At 39.7% G+C, this 20,854-nt stretch overlaps 1 protein-coding gene across 2 annotated transcripts in view; it reads left to right on the top strand.

Moving 5' to 3' along the window:
• Positions 1-20,854, top strand: part of CACNA2D3 (calcium voltage-gated channel auxiliary subunit alpha2delta 3) — a 674,683-nt gene that overhangs the window by 498,454 nt on the left and 155,375 nt on the right. For both annotated transcript variants that reach the window (XM_067463553.1, XM_067463552.1), the window contains 2 exons: positions 63-143; positions 11,454-11,528. In XM_067463553.1, the coding sequence (XP_067319654.1) occupies positions 63-143; positions 11,454-11,528 (156 nt within the window). The remainder of the gene's footprint in view (positions 1-62; positions 144-11,453; positions 11,529-20,854) is intronic.

Raw genomic sequence — 20,854 nt, 5'->3', positions numbered from 1 at the left:
TGTGATTGTTTCTTGTTCCAACTAATCTGCATTTTTGTGGAAAAAATAATCTTTTGAAATAGAGAACAAGTGGCATTCTCCTGGGAGTTGTAGGCACAGATGTTCCAGTGAAAGAACTTTTGAAGGCTATCCCAAAATACAAGGTAAGTATCATTTTGATTACTAGTTCACTATAGTGAAATAAAAATAAGTTGCTATTAAGTGATATATGTGATAAGGAATATGTATGGAAGATAATAAATTCTTCTATACAAAAGCCAAATGGATTTTTAAAACACAGTTTGGGGGCCTTTGTGTGAACAACAGCCTCATTTTTTTTCTTGGCTTAAGATATCGTGAAGTCTTATACAGAATTTCTTACAAAACATATGCTTGCAGTAGTTCATTTGCAAGAGTGTCTGATTATTAAGATCTGTGTTTTTAAGGGGGTTTAGAAAAGGAAAAAAAACTTCCAACTTCAAATTAATTTTTGTGAGTGGTTTCTCCAGCCTCCTGAATAATCATGAACATGAACATGAATACCTGACATTTGTTTGCTTAGTTATCTTGCAAGTAATATGTAAGCTATGGAGTAAATGAAATTTTCATCCCACAAAATGCAATGAAGATGCTTGAAAATGCTCAGTCTTACAATATATTACAGAAGCAATGAACGTATCCCTTTAATATACTTCTGTTGGTCAATTGATAAAGCATCCTATTTACATCATGTTTTCTATTACAAGTAGACAATCTAGCACTACATACATATGCACATATATCCACACACCCTCCAACATCACAAGTGTAAAACTGGGACATGTATCACCAAACAACACCAGAATGTGGTCAAGATAACAAAAGTTGTTCATGAGGAAGACAATACAAACTAGAAGATGCTACACCAATTTGCTTTTGTCTGAGACTGCTGGAAATGGCAGGATTTCCTCTCCCTTTCAGCCCTCTTGCTGAGTTAACTTTGAACTCAGTTTTCAGCTACTAAAGTTGAAAAATTAGGAACAAGGGGGGGGGGGGATTGGATGAGGTGAGAGAAAATGGGACATTGTAAAACTAACAGAAAATGGTATAGCAGATTACTGGCAACTGCCCTTGCCAAATTGGGACAGTTGAAAGATTTGCATTCTTTATCTCCTTAAGGAGATTCTTATGGAAATCCAATTAACTTTTTTGAAATATTGTCATATTAATCCCAAGTACAATAAAATATTCCTTCCTCCTCTGGATAATTTGTGACCATTTTCGCATGTATTGCTCAAGTTAGATTTTGAGAATACTTATTATCCAAGAATTTGCTTGAGGTATGATGTGTCTATGAACATGCTTATGAACACCCTTGCCAAAAATGCAGTACCAGGATAAACAGTTTATTGCAGTGCCCTGGATTATCCTCCCTATTCATTGCAGCCAGAGATGGCAAGATGTTCAACTCGGATATTAAGTCTGGAAAGCTTCTCTTCTACTCGAGCTTTTTTTGTCTCAGTAGGTTGTTAAAAAAACAACAGTACAACATTAAAGACTGGTGCCCAAGTGTGCTTTTTTCCTCCTCTGTCTTCATCCCTTTCCCCCTTTTTCTATCATGTCTTTTAGATGTTAAGGTTGAAGACTGGAGTAGTTTAATATCTCTGTGTATGTATGTGCCTTCAATTTGCCTGTGGGCTTATGGTGACCCCATAAGCATTTTTTAAAAAGTCAAGGAATACCCAGAGGTGTTTTGTGAGTTCCTTCCTCTGAAATATAGCCTACAGAATCTGGTCTTCATTGGTTGTCTGCCATCCAATCACTAATCAGAGCTCATTCTGCTTAACTTCCAAGATCAGATGGGATCTGGTGTTTTTAGTGATTTGTAAATTGCCGTGGCAAGCCTTTTGTCTAAAGAGTCATTAGATATTACATTAACCCCTTCATACACATAAATAGCAGTACCATCATTAAATTTATAAGTAAAGCTTTGGCTTCCAAGAAGAGAGAGAAGCCCTTTCAATTCTGTCAAATCCCTTTAATTCTGCTGACTGCACCTCTCTCTGGAGTCCTCCCTGGTATAGCATTTTTATGCCCAAGAGCAGATTTTCAGGCAAGCAAAGCAGAGAGGTGCAATAGGCAAGAAAGCTTTGCTGAACTAGTAAAATTCTGTAAAAACTCTCTAGAACACCCATTGGGCTCAAAAGAGCTTTGAGAGCATTAATACAACATTGCAACACAGATCAGCTCCAACTCAATTACAATAAAACCAAAATCATGGCTTTCGCTAATAGGCCCAGGACTTACTCTTGGAGCATAGATGGTCATAAAATTGAACAAGTTACATCCTTCAAATATCTAGGTGTAGTTTTCCAATCTAATGGTAGCAGAAGAGCTCATGGGGATCAAGTATCCAACACCGCGCAGGGGAGCTCAATTGCCATTCTTAAATATCTTAGGACAAGAGGGGGCCACTTCACACCGGCAGCGCTCAAGCTGTTTGAAGCCAAGTCATTAGCCCAACTCTTGTATGGTGCTCAGCTGGGCCCCTTCCCCAGTTTTGCCCCATTAGAGGTGGTTCAGTCCAAGTTTCTGAGATTGGCCTTGCAGGTACCTAAATGTGTTTCTAATGCCACCCTGCGACTAGAGATGGGTTTTATGAGAGTGGAGGCCAGGGTGTGGGTGGCCATACTTAACCTCTGGCTCAGACTGTCCCGTGCACCCCTTGGCCTTGCCCCACTAACCATGGAGGATGACTTCCAATCCACATGGAAGCAGGCGGTAGCATCCAAAATCTCCTCGTTGGGATTTTCTCCAGGTCTACTATTAGCTATGGATTACAATCAAGCCAAAGCACTTATTAAACAACGTATCACAGACACAGAGCGCCAACTAGATCTGGCCTCGGCTCCAACCTTTCTTGTCAGTGAAGACAGCAGATACCTTGCCTCCCCTATGGCATATTTAACATACTTAGAGGTTCCTATTCATCGCAGGGCTTTCACCCTGGCCCGATGCCACGCTCTCCCATCAGCTGTACTCGAAGGCCGCTACCGGAAGATCCCTTTCCCAGAGAGACTCTGCCCCTGTGACTCGGGTCATGTGGAAACAATAGAACATGTGCTCCTTCAGTGTCCGTTCTACAGGGATACCCGTGCCAGGCTTATCTTACCCCTGATAGACAAGCACCCAGGCCATTCAGGACAATTTTATACCTCCCTGCTACTTGCAGATACTAATTCAGCTACAACCTACAATGTCGCAAAGTTTTGTGCAGCAGCATACAAAATCCGCCAGGGAATGACTAGTTCCAAAAGTCAACTGTGTGTCCAGTAATCGTCTTCCCTGAATCTACAATTTGGTGATGGATCTGGACATTGTATGTTTTTACCCTATTTCCCCTTCTGTTCCCTCACCCATATTGTGTTTTTAGTAGTTGTATTTATATTTTTAATGTACCAAACATGCCAGGTTTGTAAGGAAACGTGACACTATTTCCTGTGCTGGTCAATGACCGAAATAAATGTTTTGATTAGTAAAATTCTGCTTCCCTTTTAAAAACTCACCCCACATTTTCAGTGCTGTTTTATACAGCTGTGACTTGCCGAGAGAGGGTGGCATTTAACATATAAGATTTTTTGAAAACAATCACAATGTCTTGTGAGATTTTTCATGGAATTTTAGAAATCAGTTGTGCCATGACTGCATGATAATTTTCTTGAAGAAGAAGAAGAAGAAGAAGAAGAAGAAGAAGAAGAAGAAGACTCAGCAGGCCTAATATTCTTCTTGTATTTGATCTGCTCTCCCAGTGGTAAAGCTGTGGTGTGCAGAAATTTTGCCAAGGCTATCAGCAGCAAGTTTTCACTGAGGGTTGTTTTAATGACTGCACATCAGTAATTTTAAGGTACACGTATTGTAATCAATGAGTGCAGTCAGCTGTGTAAGGAAGTATTGTCAAAAGGGCAGGGTGTTTTCGAAACGACTGCAGTGCTAAATTTGATTATTCTTGTAGCTGAAGGCCAAATAGAACACTACATTGCTCTTAGATTACTTCCCATAGATCTGTTGTGTCTGAAATTGGGAACTGCATGAGCCTTTGAATGAGACATAGTCCCTTTTATATGTAATACATTATAAATTGTATCCTCTAAAGTAGAGATGACATAACTTAAAGAGGAAGCATGAATTTTCCTAGAAAGGGAAAACTGCATCCCTATCCTGCTTCAAACTGCCTTCCAAGTTTCTCTGGCACACTTAACCCATAAACGCTTACACACAGCACCAGTTCCAGTGCTGATTATGGATGTTCCAAAGTGCTGTTTTGATCACTTGTGATATTTTTGTATTTGTATAGACTCAGAAAAATGTGGACTCATATTCTAACTTCTAAGAGGAAATGGAAGATTTACTTAAGTTCACCAAATTGGTTGTTGTTGCTTTTGGAAATGTTGTCTGATTTTTGGATATGTTAAAAATATAATTTTTAATATGCTATCAGCCACATTTAGTCTTTTAAGAGCCCCGGGTTTCAATGGGAAATAGCTGAACAGAAATCTAAATACAAGCTGGATCTACACTGCCCTATATCTGAGGATCTGATCCCAGATCTGCTTCGAAATGGATTATATGAGTCCACACTGCCAGATAATCTGGAATAAGCAGATAATCCGGGATCAGATCCTGGGATATAAGGCAACATAGATCCAGCTGCAGTTGTTATCCCAGCTTAGAATAGACTGAGATATATGGCAACCATTCAGCACTTACTCAATAGGTACAATTTATCAGAGACCAGCAATTACATTTAGTGTCATTGTGTTTTGTTCATCATATTTTTCCCATCATTACATATATATTTTGTAAACAAATGTAGTTTTCTTAACATTTCCATTGACTACAAAATCCTTAGTTCTCAAATCTGGAAGTTAAGCAACAATCTGCTTGCATTCCAATGCCAAAATAACGCAACTCTACTGCCTTAAAATCAGGAGAAGTGATGCAAAAAACAATGAACATTTGTCCTGAACACCACAGAATGTAAAGGAAATTTTCTGCATGGCACTTACACTGCCACTGCATTTTTAGTAACTCCAGTTTGTTAAAATTTATTGTTTGAAGTGTGGAGTGTATTGGAGGAGATCATCAATATTTCTCTTCACTATAGAATCATACAGTTGGAAGAGATCATAAGGGTCATCCAATTAAAACTCTTGCCATGCAAGAACACATAGTCAAAGATGGCCATCTAGACTCTATTAAAAACTTTCAGAGAAAGTGATTCCACCACTCTCTGAGATAGCATATTCAATTTCAAATAGATCTTACTATCAGAACGTTTTTTCTGATGGTTAGGTGAAATCTGTCTACCTTGTAGTTTGAATCCATAACTGTGTCTTAGCCTTTAGAGCACAACAAAATAAGCTGTGGACAAGTCTACATAGGGACCACCAAACGCAGCGCCCAAACACGAATCAAGGAACATGAAAGGCACTGCAGACTGCTTCAACCAGAGAAGTCAGCCATAGCAGAGCACCTGACGAACCAACCTGGACACAGCATTTTATTTGAGAACACAGAAATGCTGGACTATTCTCACAACCACCATGTCAGACTACACAGAGAAGCCATTGAAATCCACAAGCATGTGGACAATTTCAACAGAAAGGAGGAAACCATGAAAATGAACAAAATCTGGCTACCAGTATTAAAAAACTCTAAAATTGCAACAGCACAACAACAGAGAGGAAGCAGGCAGGGACATCTAATTACCTCTCAACAAAAGTTTGCTCCAGGCATATTGTATGCTAATCAAGGTGGTCAGTTGAAACATTCACACCTAGTCCTTTGTCTCACCCTGGTCATTCCACAGACATATAAACCCTTTTTCCTAGTTCCAACAGACCTCACTACCTCTGAGAATGCTTGCCATAGATGCAGGCGAAACATCAGGAGAGAATGCCTCTAGAACATGGCCATACAGCCCGAAAAAACCTACAACAACCCACAACAAAATAAGCTTTCCCGCTCCTCTATATGGTTAACCAGCATTGGATCTACTTGCATTACTGCAGCCAGGAAAATTTGCTTTTCATTACCAGATTTTGCTTTTACCATTACAGAAATATTGTCATTTCACATTCAACCTGCATTGCTGTCAGTCCTCAGGAAGCTAACTTTCGCCATTATCCTTAATTCTATTCATAAGTCCCAGGGAAAGCAGGCCCACTAAATCAAATATAATTAAATCCCACTGATTCAGTAGGTCTACAGTTATTGGGGTGAAGAAGACTTAGGGCTTTTCGAAACAGGCCCAAAACGTGCCTCAGGTAAAAGCAAATTAATGTGGAGCAAACTGGGTTTGACACCTGGATTTGACACCTGGAAAAATCTGGACCTTAGCTATGGTCCAAATCTTTCCAGGTGCTAGGCCTGGTGCTGGGCTTCTGCAGTCCCAGGGGCCAATCTCCATAGCCATCCCAGTTCTTCAGCCCCACCCCTCCCCACCAGCCCACCATTTCCCCAAAACAAACCTTTCCAGAGGGTCAAGCAGCACAGGCCCCTTTACACAATACTCCTGGTGTGCAAAAATGTGTGTCTGGAGGTGGGGGGGGGAGGAGGGATTTCCCCCCATGTAATTTTTGGGCATCAGGAGGTGGGGAGGAGGAGGGATTTCCCTCCTCTCCAAATGCCATTTTCACTAATCAGGAGTACTGTGAAGAAGGGCCTGTGCTGCCAGCAGCTCCCCCCCCCCCCCGCTCCCCGGTAAGATTTATTTTGGCTGAATGCCATCCCAGATCAACATTTGGTTGACCCGGAATGGCATCTAGTCTTCTGAAAGCCTGGGTTTTGTGCTGGGGGTAGGGACAGAAAACAAGGAAGAAAGTGAGTTATTTTAACCCGCTTCCTCCTAGGTTTCTGTCAACCAGCTTGAAAGCATCTGGATAAGAATCAAGGGCACTGGGACTCAAAAAGATCTTGTTGTAGGAGTCTACTACAGACCTCCAAGCCAGGAGGAAGAACTTGATGAAGTCTTCTGCCAACAGTTGACCAAACAGGCACAGAGAAGAGATGTAGTAGTCATGGGCGATTTCAACTATCCCAATATTTGCTGGAAAACAAACTCAGCCAAGAGTACAAAGTCCAACAAATTCCTCGCTTGCCTTGCAGACAATTTCATGGTCCAGAAGGTAGAAGAGGCAACAAGGGGATTGGCTACTCTTGATCTCATCCTAACAAATGTGGAGGACCTGATCGATGTGGTTGAAGTGTTAGGATCCTTAGGGGCAAGTGACCATGTGCTCCTGCAATTTGAGGTACAAAGAAAGGCCGAAACTAAGACAAGTCAAACCCGCATTTTGGACTTTAGGAGAGCTGATTTCCAAAAAATGAAGGAAACACTGAGCAGCATTCCGTGGACACAGATACTAAAAGACAAGGGAGTTATGGATGGATGGGAGTTTCTCAAGAGTGAAATACTCAAGGCGCAGTTGCAAACCATGCCAACAAAAAGGAAAAATAGGACAAGTGCAAAGAAGCCAGAATGGATGTCCAAAGAACTTCTAACTGTGCTGAGACACAAAAGAGACATGCACAAGAACTGGAAAAAGGGAGAAATCACCAAAGAAGAATTCAAACAAATAGCCAACAGCTGTAGGGAAAAGGTCCGCAAGGCTAAAGCACAAAACGAGCTCAGGCTTGCCAGGGACATTAAAAACAATAAAAAGGGATTATTTTCTTATGTCAGTAGAAAAAGGAAAAACAGGGAGGCGATAGGACCTCTTCGAGGAGAAGATGGGGCAATGCTGACGGGATAGGGAAAAGGCAGAACTACTAAATACCTTCTTTGCCTTGGTCTTCTCACAAAAGAAAGTCATCTTCAACCTCAGCAAGAAGGAGTGGATGAAGGATTTGAGGACATCCAACTCCAAATTGGGAAACAAGTCGTACAGGAATACCTGGCTGCTCTAAATGAGTTCAAGTCCCCAGGTCCAGATCAACTACACCCAAGAGTATTGAAGGAACTAGCGGAAGTCATTTCGGAACCATTGGCAACCATCTTTGAGAGTTCTTGGAGAACGGGAGAAGTTCCAGCAGATTGGAGGAGGGCCAATGTGGTCCCAGTCTTCAAGAAGGGAAAAAAGGATGACTCAAACAACTACCGTCCGGTCAACCTCACGTCAATACCAGGCAAGATTCTGGAAAAGATTGTTAAGGAAGTGGTCTGCAAACACTTAGAAACAAATGCGGTCATTGCTAATAGTCAACATGGATTTATCAAAAACAAGTCATGCCAGACTAATCTGATCTCTTTTTTCAATAGAGTTACAAGCTGGGTAGATGCGGGGAATGCCGTGGATGTAGCGTACCTGGATTTCAGTAAGGCCTTCGACAAGGTCCCCCATGACCTTCTGGCAAGGAAACTAGTCCAATGTGGGCTAGGCAAAACTACGGTGAGGTGGATCTGTAATTGGTTAAATGGACGAACCCAGAGGGTGCTCACCAATGCTTCCTCATCATCCTGGAAAGAAGTGACGAGCGGAGTGCCGCAGGGTTCCATCCTGGGCCCGGTCCTGTTCAACATCTTTATTAATGACTTAGATGAAGGGTTAGAAGGCAGGATCATCAAGTTGCAGAGGACACCAGAGGACACCAAATTGGGAGGGATAGCCAATACTCCAGAGGACAGGAGCAGGATTCAAAACGATCTTGACAGATTAGAGAGATGGGCCAAAACTAACAAAATGAAGTTCAACAGTGACAAATGCAAGATACTTCACTTTGGCAGGAAAAACGAAATGCAAAGATACAGAATGGGGGACAATGCCTGGCTCGAGAGCAGTACGTGTGAAAAAGATCTTGGAGTCCTCGTGGACAACAAGTTAAACATGAGCCAACAATGTGATGTGGCGGCAAAAAAAGCCAATGGGATTTTGGCCTGCATCAATAGGAGCATAGTGTCTAGATCTAGGGAAGTAATGCTACCCCTCTATTCTGTTTTGGTTAGACCACATCTGGAATATTGTGTCCAGTTCTGGGTACCACAATTCAAGAGAGATATTGACAAGCTGGAATGTGTCCAGAGGAGAGCGACTAAAATGATAAAAGGTCTGGAGAACAAGCCCTATGAGGAGCAGCTTAAGGAGCTGGGCATGTTTAGCCTGAAGAAGAGAAGGCTGAGAGGGGATATGATAGCCATGTATAAATATGTGAGAGGAAGTCACAGGGAGGAGGGAGCAAGCTTGTTTTCTGCTTCCCTGGAGACTAGGACACGGAACAATGGCTTCAAACTACAAGAGAGGAGATTCCATCTGAACATGAGGAAGAACTTCCTGACTGTGAGAGCCGTTCAGCAGTGGAACTCTCTGCCCCAGAGTGTGGTGGAGGCTCCTTCTTTGGAAGCTTTTAAACAGGGGCTGGATGGCCATCTGTCAGGGGTGATTTGAATGCAATATTCCTGCTTCTTGGCAGGGGGTTGGACTGGATGGCCCATGAGGTCTCTTCCAACTCTTTGATTCTATGATTCTATGTCTGGAAAGGCTCTCAGCTAAAATCTATTTTTTATCCTATGATAGAATTCACAATTACATTGAGAGGATTTTTAGAAATGCAAGGATCTGTGTTCTTAGCTATTTTAAAAGAATTCAAAGACATGGCCCTTTTAGCTTGGGATATCAGTATCCAAAGGGATTTTGTAGCACTTTAGAGACAAACCGGGAGAACAAAGTTGGTAGCGTTAGATTTCGTAGACTAAATCCACTTCCTCAGATCCACTTTGCAAAGCCCTGACTAATAGTCCCACAGATGAATACCAGAGGGAATAAAGCATACTAATCAAGGAATTTCCCAATTTCCAAATATCCTGCATATGAAGAAGTAGACTAGGTGTGCGTATACACAGGGCAGGTTAGTCCAGTGAAAATCTGTTCTTTGCTGGACCATCACCTCCTTCATGTTGCTGTTGTCACCTTTTCTATCTGACCACAGAAATCTATCTGCCTTCCTAATCATCGCAGGTGTCTCTGCTGATCTCAAAATGCTTGGTATGCATGATGAGCAAGAAGCAAGGAGTCAATCTCTCCTCTTTCTCACTAGTCATGTGGGTGATGCATTCTGATATCAGTAGAGGCACCTGTGACATCCAGGAGTTGGGGTGCTGATCAGTGCAGGGAATGGGTGAGGGCAACAGTGTCCATCTGGACAGCATACTGGACAGCAAATTATACCTCATCTCACCATCCAGACTACTCCAAAGGTCCAGGATACTCTAAATTTCCAGCAAACGCTGAAGTATCTCATGGCTTTGTCTAAAGTGAGGCAGGCATTTTAAAGTTTAAAAGTCACAATACTCCTGGAAAGCTGCTGTCAGCTGTCAGTTATGGGGCCAGCCAACAATCCATTCACAGTGAGTACAAGAATTGGGCCAGACAAAGTCTTACTTAACAAAACTCTTACTCTTCAAAAGCTTATACTACCAACTTTGCCATTCCCATATGGAACCCAAGGCATCTTAAACTCTTTGCAGAACTGTGTGTTGTGTGTGTGTTGTATATATGTGGTATAGGGGGATTTGTTGTAACAACAGATGGAAGGAATGGAAATTTGAACCCTACTTTTACTGAGCTTCCCACCACTACTTGTTTTTATTCTTAAAAAACACCAACAGAATTTTATAGAGTCATATTTTTTTTGCTTCTGATGCGCACATGTTAGGTTTGATTGTTTGTGGCTGTATTTCTATTGCTTATGCTTGTTTTTATTTTTGACTTTCTATGCCTTGTAGCAGATATGTGTAGCAGTGCCACTTCCAAAGTGCCACACAGAAAATAAGAGGTTTAAGGTGCAAATAATTAGAGCCATTGCCCACCATAGAAAGGTTTCTTGGCAAAAGTATGATGGCTGGGCCCCTACGCTGGTTGCGCAAGGTGGGTTTGAATTAATGAGGGGAATACGTACGCAAGACAGCGCAGTGAGTGAGAGATGCAGCTGCATCAGAGTCGTGAGAACATTGTTCGCCAGAAAGGGGGATAGGAAACATTCCTATCTCGTTTACCATCTTCGTAAGTCATTGTTTATCATTTAACAGTAAATAACTCTAACATTACTTCACTCATCTTAAGCACTATGCTTGGCTGTTTGTTACTTACTTACTTACTTACTTACTTACTGTATTTGTATACCACCTTTCTCAGCCAATCAGTGACTTGATGCCCCCCCTTCTGTCCCCCTTTATGACCCGCATTGCACACATCTTTCCTTCATTAATTCTGACCCACATTGTGCAAGTAGCTTAGCGTAGGGTCCAACTATCATACTTTTGCTAGCTTCTGTACATTTTGATCCCACTGAAGAGATGACATTGTTAATGTATAGTCCCTACCTTTAAAAATAGTTTTGTGTAAATGAACTCTCTAATAGGTAGCATCAACAATATTTTGTTGTTATTTTGGAAATTTGGAATGGCGTATTTATGTTTTCTTTTTGTTGTACCCTTCCAGTTAGGTATACATGGATATGCATTCGCAATCACGAACAATGGATATATTTTGACCCATCCAGAACTCAGACCCCTGGTAAGATAAAAAATAATGTTTTATGTATTCTGTGATTGAGATTCCCTCCTACACATGTGCACACACACTAAATACGCATAACAGGTTTATAGGAAATTAGCTACTAGGGAGACTACCTAAAAATGACAGCATTTAGCCTGGATATTGCAAACACTTTACAATAAAATCTAGTACATATGATAAGTTGACTTAGTGATATAGATATGTACAAGTTGTATGGTGAGAGAGCCAGAGCCCCATTAATTGCAGTGCAGGAAGGGAAAGCCATAAATTGCTGCAATTACATACGCTTACATTGAAATGGAATGCTGTATTCCTAACTAATAGCCCCTATTTGTCATGTTTAAGTGGACTCCAATTTAAAAACTCTGTAGAAATTTTGTACAAGCCCTTTAACGACTACCTCCTTTATTTGAAAAGGGGTGCAAGGATTTTCCTCAATTCTTGGGGTGGGGAAAATAATTTTCATTACACTTGTGATCTTGTGATCCGAACAAAGAAAAGTATGGTGCATTTATTATATTGAATACTTTGCCTAAGTGTTTTCATCACCATTGAATCCTACCAGACAAGTAGCATAAGTGAACTCACTTTAATATAATGTAAATGATATTAGTTCTTAGGCAGTTCTTACTGAAACTATGGATTTCATAAGCATATTTGCAGAAAGAAGCAATATTTATTAGAATGGCATTTCCCTATCAAACAACTGAACCCTTTTTAACACAATGCTTTTCAAAAGTGACCTTATGACTTGTGCATTTGCCCCTCTAATGCTGGAATTAGACATTGCAACTGGTTAATATTTGCATTTCAGCAGATGAAGAGATGAAATGAAACTACCCAATCAACTACTTCTAACTGGATTCCTCCCCCTCCCCCCCCCCCCCCCCCACTCGCCTCCGGGCAGTTTCATTTCAAAGAGAGACAAATTTGCAGAAAGTGTGAGTTTATATTTTGGCATTTTGATATTAAATGGTTGTAATAAATATTTTTAGATTATTTTGTCGCGAGAATATATTTAGCGTTCTTGGCATAGAGAATTTGTCACAATGAGCAAAACCCCTAAAACAAAAGGTTTCTAGTATCATTTATTCACATTCTTTACTTGCATCCTTTATTTATACTTTATTGTTTTATACTTTATTGTTATGTTGTTTATTTTACTGCAATTTGTATTTTTGTATTGTAATTTGTTGTTTGGGCTTGGCCCATGTAAGCCGTTCCGAGTCCCCATTAGGGGAGATGGTGACGGGGTATAAATAAAGATGATGATGATGATGATGATGATTATTATTATTATTATTATCCTTTCCTGTTATTATATGAATAATATTATTTCCTGTTATTATATGAATGAGAGCTACCACATGCATCCTAGACCCCTGCCCATCCTGGCTTCTAAAGGAGGCCAGAGGGGGATTGGCCGAGTGGGTGAAGGTGGTGGTTAATGCCTCCCTTTGGGAGGGCAAAATTCCAGCCAGCTTAAAGCAAGCTGTGATAAAACCACTGTTGAAGAAACCATCACTGGATCCCACTCAATTCATCAACTATTGGCCTGTTTCCAATCTCCCCTTTTTGGGCAAAGTCATGGAACGTGTGGTGGCCTCACAACTCCAGGCATTCTTGGTAGACACGGATTATCTAGACCCGGCACAGTCTGGCTTTAGGCCGGGGCATGGTACCGAGACAGCCTTGGTCGCCTTAGTGGATGATCTGCGCCGGGAGCTCGACAGGGGGAGTGTGTCCCTGTTGGTGCTGCTGGACCTCTCAGCGGCCTTCGATACCATCGACCACGGTATCCTTCTGGGACGCCTCGCGGGGATGGGTCTTGGAGGTACTGTTCTGCAGTGGCTCCGCTCATTCCTCGAGGACCGGTCTCAGAAGGTGTTACTGGGAGACTCCTGTTCAACCCCACAACCGTTGTCTTGTGGAGTTCCTCAGGGTTCAATACTGTCTCCCATGTTGTTTAACATCTACATGAAGCCACTGGGTGAGATCATCCGGAGTTTCGGAGTGCGATGTCACCTGTACGCAGATGATGTCCAACTCTGTCACTCCTTTCCACCTGCTACTAAGGAGGCTGTCGAAGTCCTGAACCGGTGCTTGGCCGCTGTGACGGTCTGGATGGGGGCGAACAAATTGAAATTGAATCCAGACAAGACAGAGGTACTCCTGGTTAGTCGTAAGGCCGAACAGGGTATAGGGTTACAGCCTGTGTTAGACGGGATCGCACTCCCCCTGAAGACGCAGGTTCGCAGTCTGGGTGTGATCCTGGACTCATCGCTGAGCCTGGAGCCCCAGGTTTCGGCGGTGACCAGGGGAGCATTCGCGCAGTTAAAACTTGTGCGCTAACTGCGACCGTACCTTGGGAAGCCTGACTTGGCCACGGTAGTCCACGCTCTGGTTACATCCCGTCTTGACTACTGCAACGCTCTCTACGTGGGGTTGCCCTTGAAGACGGCTCGGAAGCTCCAATTAGTCCAACGGGTGGCAGCCATGATACTAACGGGAGCGGAGCGCAGGGAGCATACAACTCCTCTGCTGCACCAGCTCCACTGGCTGCCGATCTGCTACCGGGCCCAATTCAAGGTGCTGGCGTTGGCCTTTAAAGCCCTAAACGGTTCTGGCCCAACTTACCTATCCGAACGTATCTCGGCCTATCAGCCCACCAGGACCCTAAGATCTTCTGGGGAGGCTCTGCTCTCCATCCCGCCTGCTTCACAGGTGCGGCTTGCGGGAACGAGAGACAGGGCCTTTTCTGTGGTGGCCCCTCGGCTTTGGAACGCCCTCCCCATAGAGGTAAGATCAGCCCCCTCGCTGATGGTGTTTCGGAAAAGATTGAAGACATGGATGTTCAAACAAGCATTCGGTTAATCTGGTGCAAAGAAATTGATGATTAAGGACTGGTAATCATGGACGATGAAATTAGACTACGATTCTAGTTAAGAGATGCATTGGATTGTATTGGTGGCCCAATACTATGTATTGTATGTTGTTTTTATGCTTTTTATACTGAATATTGTTCATTGTTTGTAGAGTTGTAAACCGCGTTGAGTCGCCAATTTTGGCTGAGAAACAGCGGTATACAAGCGCAGTAATAAATAAATAAATAAATAAATTATAAGAATAAATTATTATAGCCTGTAGTACAGTCTACATTAGTGATTAAGTAGTTATATGTGCACTCAGAAGTAAGTCTGATGGAGTTTAGTGGTAATTATTCTGGATATTGCAGGTTTAATCCATGCCCCATGATTACATTTTTTTTATTTTCCTGTGGCCATGACAATGATAGCATTCCTAAGGGCAATTTTCCAGGTCCAAGATTGACTAAAACTAAATTAAAACTACTTGCCTTTTATTTTTATTTTTTGGATTTATTCATTCATTGACATTGATTCGTTCAACAATAACGCTGACAAGGAAATAAAAAAAGAGAGAGGAGTGGGGAGACATGACTCTCACAAAGAAAAGCAACAATTTTAATCAAATTATGACCCTTTACAGCAAAGAAAAATCATGCCAATGTAATGGAGAAAGTGACAACTCAGTAATAGCTGGAACTATACAACTTTATTTATGTCATGAATGTTGCCCTGGAAATCTGTCCTAAGATATTATGAGGGGAAGAACACCATACAAGAAACAAAGTGTCTCATAACCTTTCCTGTAGTAGGCCATTTTTTTCAGCTTGGGAAGGGTTTTTAAGGGATAGGAAGGTTTTTTTGTTACTTTATCATGACTATGAAACTTCCTCAAATGTAAAGTTAAATTGCTCTCATTAGTAATTTTTAAGTGGATGTTTAAAAAACACTTTAAAACTTTATTTCAACTCATGCTCTTGTTTGATTTTTTTACTGACTCCATTTTTTTGGCTTAATTATTGATTTTCTATAGTTCCTTGGAAACTCTTTTGCAAGATTCAACAATAAGGATAGCTTTCAGTCTGAATGGAAGGGACACCTCACCCTGAAGTGGTGAGGTGACTTTCTGCTACACAGACCACATGATACTTTTGAATGTCCAAACTTGTGAAACATGTGGGAATTGAAAGTGAGTCAAATAAATGTGGCTGTACTCAGTCTCCTCCATGTATTTGGTACTAACCAAATTAACACCTAAATAGGGATAAAATAAGAATTTAATCGTAAAGGTCTCGAATAATTATGCATCTTGCAGTTATAAGATTACACTTCTGAAAACAATGTTGTGAACAAAACAGAAGTGGAAAGAATATTTGAAACTATTTGAAAAATGATTGAAAACATATTTTGAGTGCCAAGAAACCATTATGAAAAGAGTCCTGAATTCACAATAATTTTCACAGTTTGAGGCTTATTCTGTGCACAATTATCATGTTGTGGTTTGGTGCAAAAACAACATTTTTATGTGCAGTAAACAGTAACAAAAACAGAATATTATTTTCTGTGCAGGAAATGTGTTTTCTGTGCAAAACATCTGTGTAAAAATTTTGGACAGAACAAATCTTGAATTGTGGATAGACTTCAAAAACTGATTTTTGAAGAGTCCCTCTCAGTAGAAAGAAAATTGCTAAAATTAATTGTTGCTTACTATGAGAAAAACTTAATGAAGAATGATATCCTTAGAACTAAGTTTAAGCCATCACTTTTTAATCTTCATATACAAAACTATTCATTGTTTGTTTATTCATTTGGAATAATCTTGTTCTTCATTCCAAAACATTTACATGGATTAAAGCCCTCTCTTTATCCATAAATAGTCTTTGGAAGTATTAAATTATTTAGGGTTTAATCCAATACCATTTAAAAGAGGGTAAATTGTATTGAACTGAGTGGAACTTTCTTAAGACATTTATAGGCTTCTTTCCCTCCGCCCACCTCCCAAAAAACAAGATGGGAGACATAGGAGTTAACTAATAACTACTTATGTTCAGTGACTATTTGCTTCCAATTCCATTTTGCTCCCTTAACAAACTGGATAGATTGCTATTATTCCAGTTTTGCAAATGGGCATATGCGCAGACTGACCTTCGATTTGTAATATAAATGAATATGCCTAAAACTTTAAAGCCAAACCTACTGATGTAACAGAATTCCTGTTCTTAGTTTAGCTGCCCAGTGACAATAATTTTAATTGTGTTTAATTGTGTAATTGTGTTGAAGAGTTTTTATATTTTATGTTAATATAGGTGAGTGTATTTCTGTTAATACTGAGAGATAAACGATTTTTACATTCTAAAATAATGAACCAAAAAGAGGGGTAACTTATTTCATGTATGTAGACACAGTGCACACAAACATGCAGGTGCACACACAATAGCTGTCCTTTCCTTTTCCACATGCAAATAATATGTTTATATGATCCATTAAAATACAGTTCCTTAATTAGTTTATCTAATGTTCTTTGGTTAATCAAGATTTTATGCATCCTAATTTATTTCCTTCCCTACCTATTCCTGAAAGAATAAAGTTAACATCAAATATTAAAATAGGGCAAACATCTGACTATGTTTCATTCTTAGAAGTCAGATTGAGCAAGAAAGGCTTTGCAGCTCTAAGTACACTTCAAATTCATCACTGTTTGGTGGAACACACAGAGAGAAGAGTGGAGAGGGAGAAGAGTATGGGTTTTTAAAGTTCTACTTAAATATTCCAATTTTTAATATTTGATTTTTATTCAATTTTACTTTAGCTGAAGTATAACTCCAGTTGTATATAAGTTAATATAGGTAGTGATATTTAAAATGAGATATAATGGAACTCATCCTCTTATCTCTTTGTGTGCTGGTTATTGTTAACTACTGTCAAGTCAATTTATGGTGACTGCATGAATGGGAGACCTCCAACAGCCCTGCTCAAATCTTGTAGATTCAGGTCCATGGCTTCCTTGATAGAGTCTATCCATCTATAATGCAGTCTTCTTCTTTTCCGAATGCCCTCTACCTTACCAAGAATTATTGTTGTTTTGAGTGAGTCATGATTTCTTGTGCTTATAGACCGCCGTTCTCAGCCCTTGTGAAGACTGGTACACTCTAAAAACCTAACAAAATGAGTGGTTCTGATCTTTGTTTAGATAGCTTGAACTCTCAATTTATTTAATTGATCTAGACTGGGATGAATTGTTCAAGGCCATTAATAGATGTGGGCTTTAACGGCTTTGTTGATTGCATCTTTAGATGCTACTGGATTTTTGAAGGCTTAGGATTAAGATGTTAAAAGAGCCAATTTATATTCATGGAATCATCTATGAAATTTTGCCACTATTCCTACTTCCTGTTTTATTGTCATTAGCCATGTACTGAGCAAAGCTAAGTAAGCTATTTGATCATGAAAATATTCATAGCTATGCCAGCGTTGATGATATTGATAATAATGAGCTCCATCCAATCTTAATCGATTGCACATTAGAAACTTGTTTTTCTCTCTTCTCCCAATATCTACCAGAACCTTACCCAAATCTACTTGTGAAGATCCCTCAATCCTCTGGAACAGATTTTCCAGAGAGGAACCAGTTCTTGCAGTAACATATATCCTGCTAGTAGATTAGATGCAAGTCAATATTTTACTGGCATTCAGTAAATGTTATTTTCAGAACTAATTCCCATTGAACAATTTAAAGGGAATACAAGAATGTATATCTACAGCTCTTGAGCATAAAATGGGTATATATATATATAACCACAAAGGGCACATAAACAAAAATGCAGATTTCGCTTCCAATGCAAATGCAATTAAATATAAAATAAATCTGAGCTTTTAATCTGTAATTTCCTGTTTCTTAAGCATAGCACTCTCTATTTTTTCCCATTCATCTAAAAACCAAATCAGAATTGTGTTTGTGCAGACAGGAGTGTGTATTTATCACATGACAAAGATGCACTTGAGCAATGCTCATGAAATATACTGCCTTTATTTATTTATTTGTTTGCTTGTTTGTTTGTTTATTTATTTATTTATTTATTTATTTATTTATGACAAACTGAAAAGTGACTTGTAAGAGTAATTCCGTACGGCATCATAGGTGCACTTTCTATGTTTCATCATATAATCATTCTTAGAATCATAAAGTTGGAAGAGACCACATGGGCCACCTAATAATGATGATGATGATAATAATAATAATAATAATAATAATAATAATAATATTAAAAGACTCTGGCACAAATCAGTAAAGGTGGTCCCAGTGGTGATTGGCACACTGGGTGCAGTGCCTAAAGACCTGGGCCTGCATTTAAACACAATCGGAGCTGACAGAATTACCATCTGCCAGCTGCAGAAGGCCACCTTACTGGGATCTGCACACATTATTCACCGATACATCACACAGTCCTAGACACTTGGGAAGTGTTCGACGTGTGATCCAATTCAACAGCCAGCAGAGTGTCTGCTGTGGACTCATCTTGTTGTGTTTATAATAATAATAATAATAACAACAACAACAACAACAACAACAACAACAAAACTTTATTTATATACTGCTCTATCTCCCCGAGGGGGACTCAGGGCAGTTTCTAAGTAACGTCACCGAATCATACAAAGTAAACAGCATAACATAAAATTAACAAAACAACATAAGCATAAAATTATCACAATAACACATGTATATTAAAAACAATCCTGCCTATTCAGAGCAATTAAAAAGCCGGGCCAAGGCTAGTGCAAACTCAAAATATGAGGGGACCGGGAATTAAGTACAGTGCTATAACAGGCTAACGGTAATAGCAGGTACGGGTCTGTGGCTGCTCATTTCCAGGGCCTATCTAGTTCAACCCCCCACCATGCAGGAAAAGCACAATCAAAGATATCTTCTTTTATATCATATTAGAAAAAGATATTTTGATGCTTTTTAGCATACCTCATAACAGCTTCATCACATTTATAAAGTACAGTTTGCCCATATCCGAATGCATGATAATATTTTTTTAAAGCACAGATCATAACATTTCATGCTGGTGTATCAAGACTTGCCCTTTTTGTTTCAATGGGAGGCCCATCTATGAAGTGTTTTTGCTAAAAATATATGTTATAAAATGGAGATGGGGTTTTAGGGAGGGATTTGAAATGAGGAAGGACTTTTGTTTTATAAAACTACTAAACAATTTCTGCCAAGGGGGATATTTTGAATATTTCTTATTCTACTTAATATTAGCCAGTAATATAAACAAAGAGAGAGAGAATCCCCATAAAACCCATAAGCCAACACACAGTTAAACATGCATAAACATATTGAAATATTTGGGATTATGTACATTTCACTCTCTATTGGACTGTAGCCATTCTTTGTAAAGCTAAACAACTAATACCAGATTCCTTCCTTGTTTTCTTTCTCTTTTAATTATGGGCTTGTTATTCTGTAAACTAAATCTCCCTCTCTTTCTTAAGAAGGAAATATGTAATGAATTCCAGCAGCAATAGAAGACACAAGATAGATTGGCAAATGATGTAATTTTCCTTCCTTGTTTTTGTTCATAACAGCAGTTTTTTAATGGGAAAAGTGGATATGTTTCCCTTCCTCACATCACTGCACATCTCTGGCTCATTACCATACACAATCATTCAAATGGTAAGTGCACAGATATATAAAACTGTGAGCCCAGGCGCTCACTACATTATATTCATTCTGTGTGGGTTAATTTTGTATTTTTTTTGTTTTTTTAAAGATTCAGATTTGTAAAATTTGGATCATTTAGCATAAAATCATATCACCATAGCAGTAGAAGCAACCCAAAAGACATCAGTTTTGGCTCGCATAGATTGGCTCACATGTTTATTGAATACAGCCCATGATCATACATCATGATTAAAATGTGTCTGTTATGCTGGTGCCTATGGGATTAAAATAGATCCAGTTAAGTGAACCCTAGTGATCAACCAATAACCATTAGCAATGAACTGTTATGAAGGTTCCCACTGAACTGTATTCTGTACAATGTAAAGCCTGTAGAAAGTTTCCTGGTATTTGAAAATACTGTGATAATTTGAATTTCTAATTGATTTTAGCTTGAGGTCAACTGGTGGAAAATAGTTTTGGACTATCTTTTCACAATGTCCACAGCAGCCCTTTCACATGTTCCGATGTGGTTGGACAACCATTCAAATAATCCCCTGGCATATTTGTCACTCATATTTCTGGAGGTACCTGGGTTAATGAAAGTTGTTTTTAAACAACTCTCTCTCAAGAAGTCAGAAAAGCCAAATGTATTGGAAAAAAGTGTCTTCTATGAAAAGTCTCTATATTTTGAAATTAGACAATATTTTGGTTAGATTGTCTGCAGATTTTATATGGTAAACAAATTATCCTGTTGGGATTCTAATTCCTGCTATGTTCAAGTGAATATTGCT

This window comes from Anolis sagrei, chromosome 2 (genome assembly GCF_037176765.1).
Source record: "Anolis sagrei isolate rAnoSag1 chromosome 2, rAnoSag1.mat, whole genome shotgun sequence".
In the NCBI taxonomy this organism is placed as follows: Eukaryota; Metazoa; Chordata; class Lepidosauria; order Squamata; family Dactyloidae; genus Anolis; species Anolis sagrei.
This window is presented reverse-complemented; position numbering and strand designations above follow the sequence as displayed.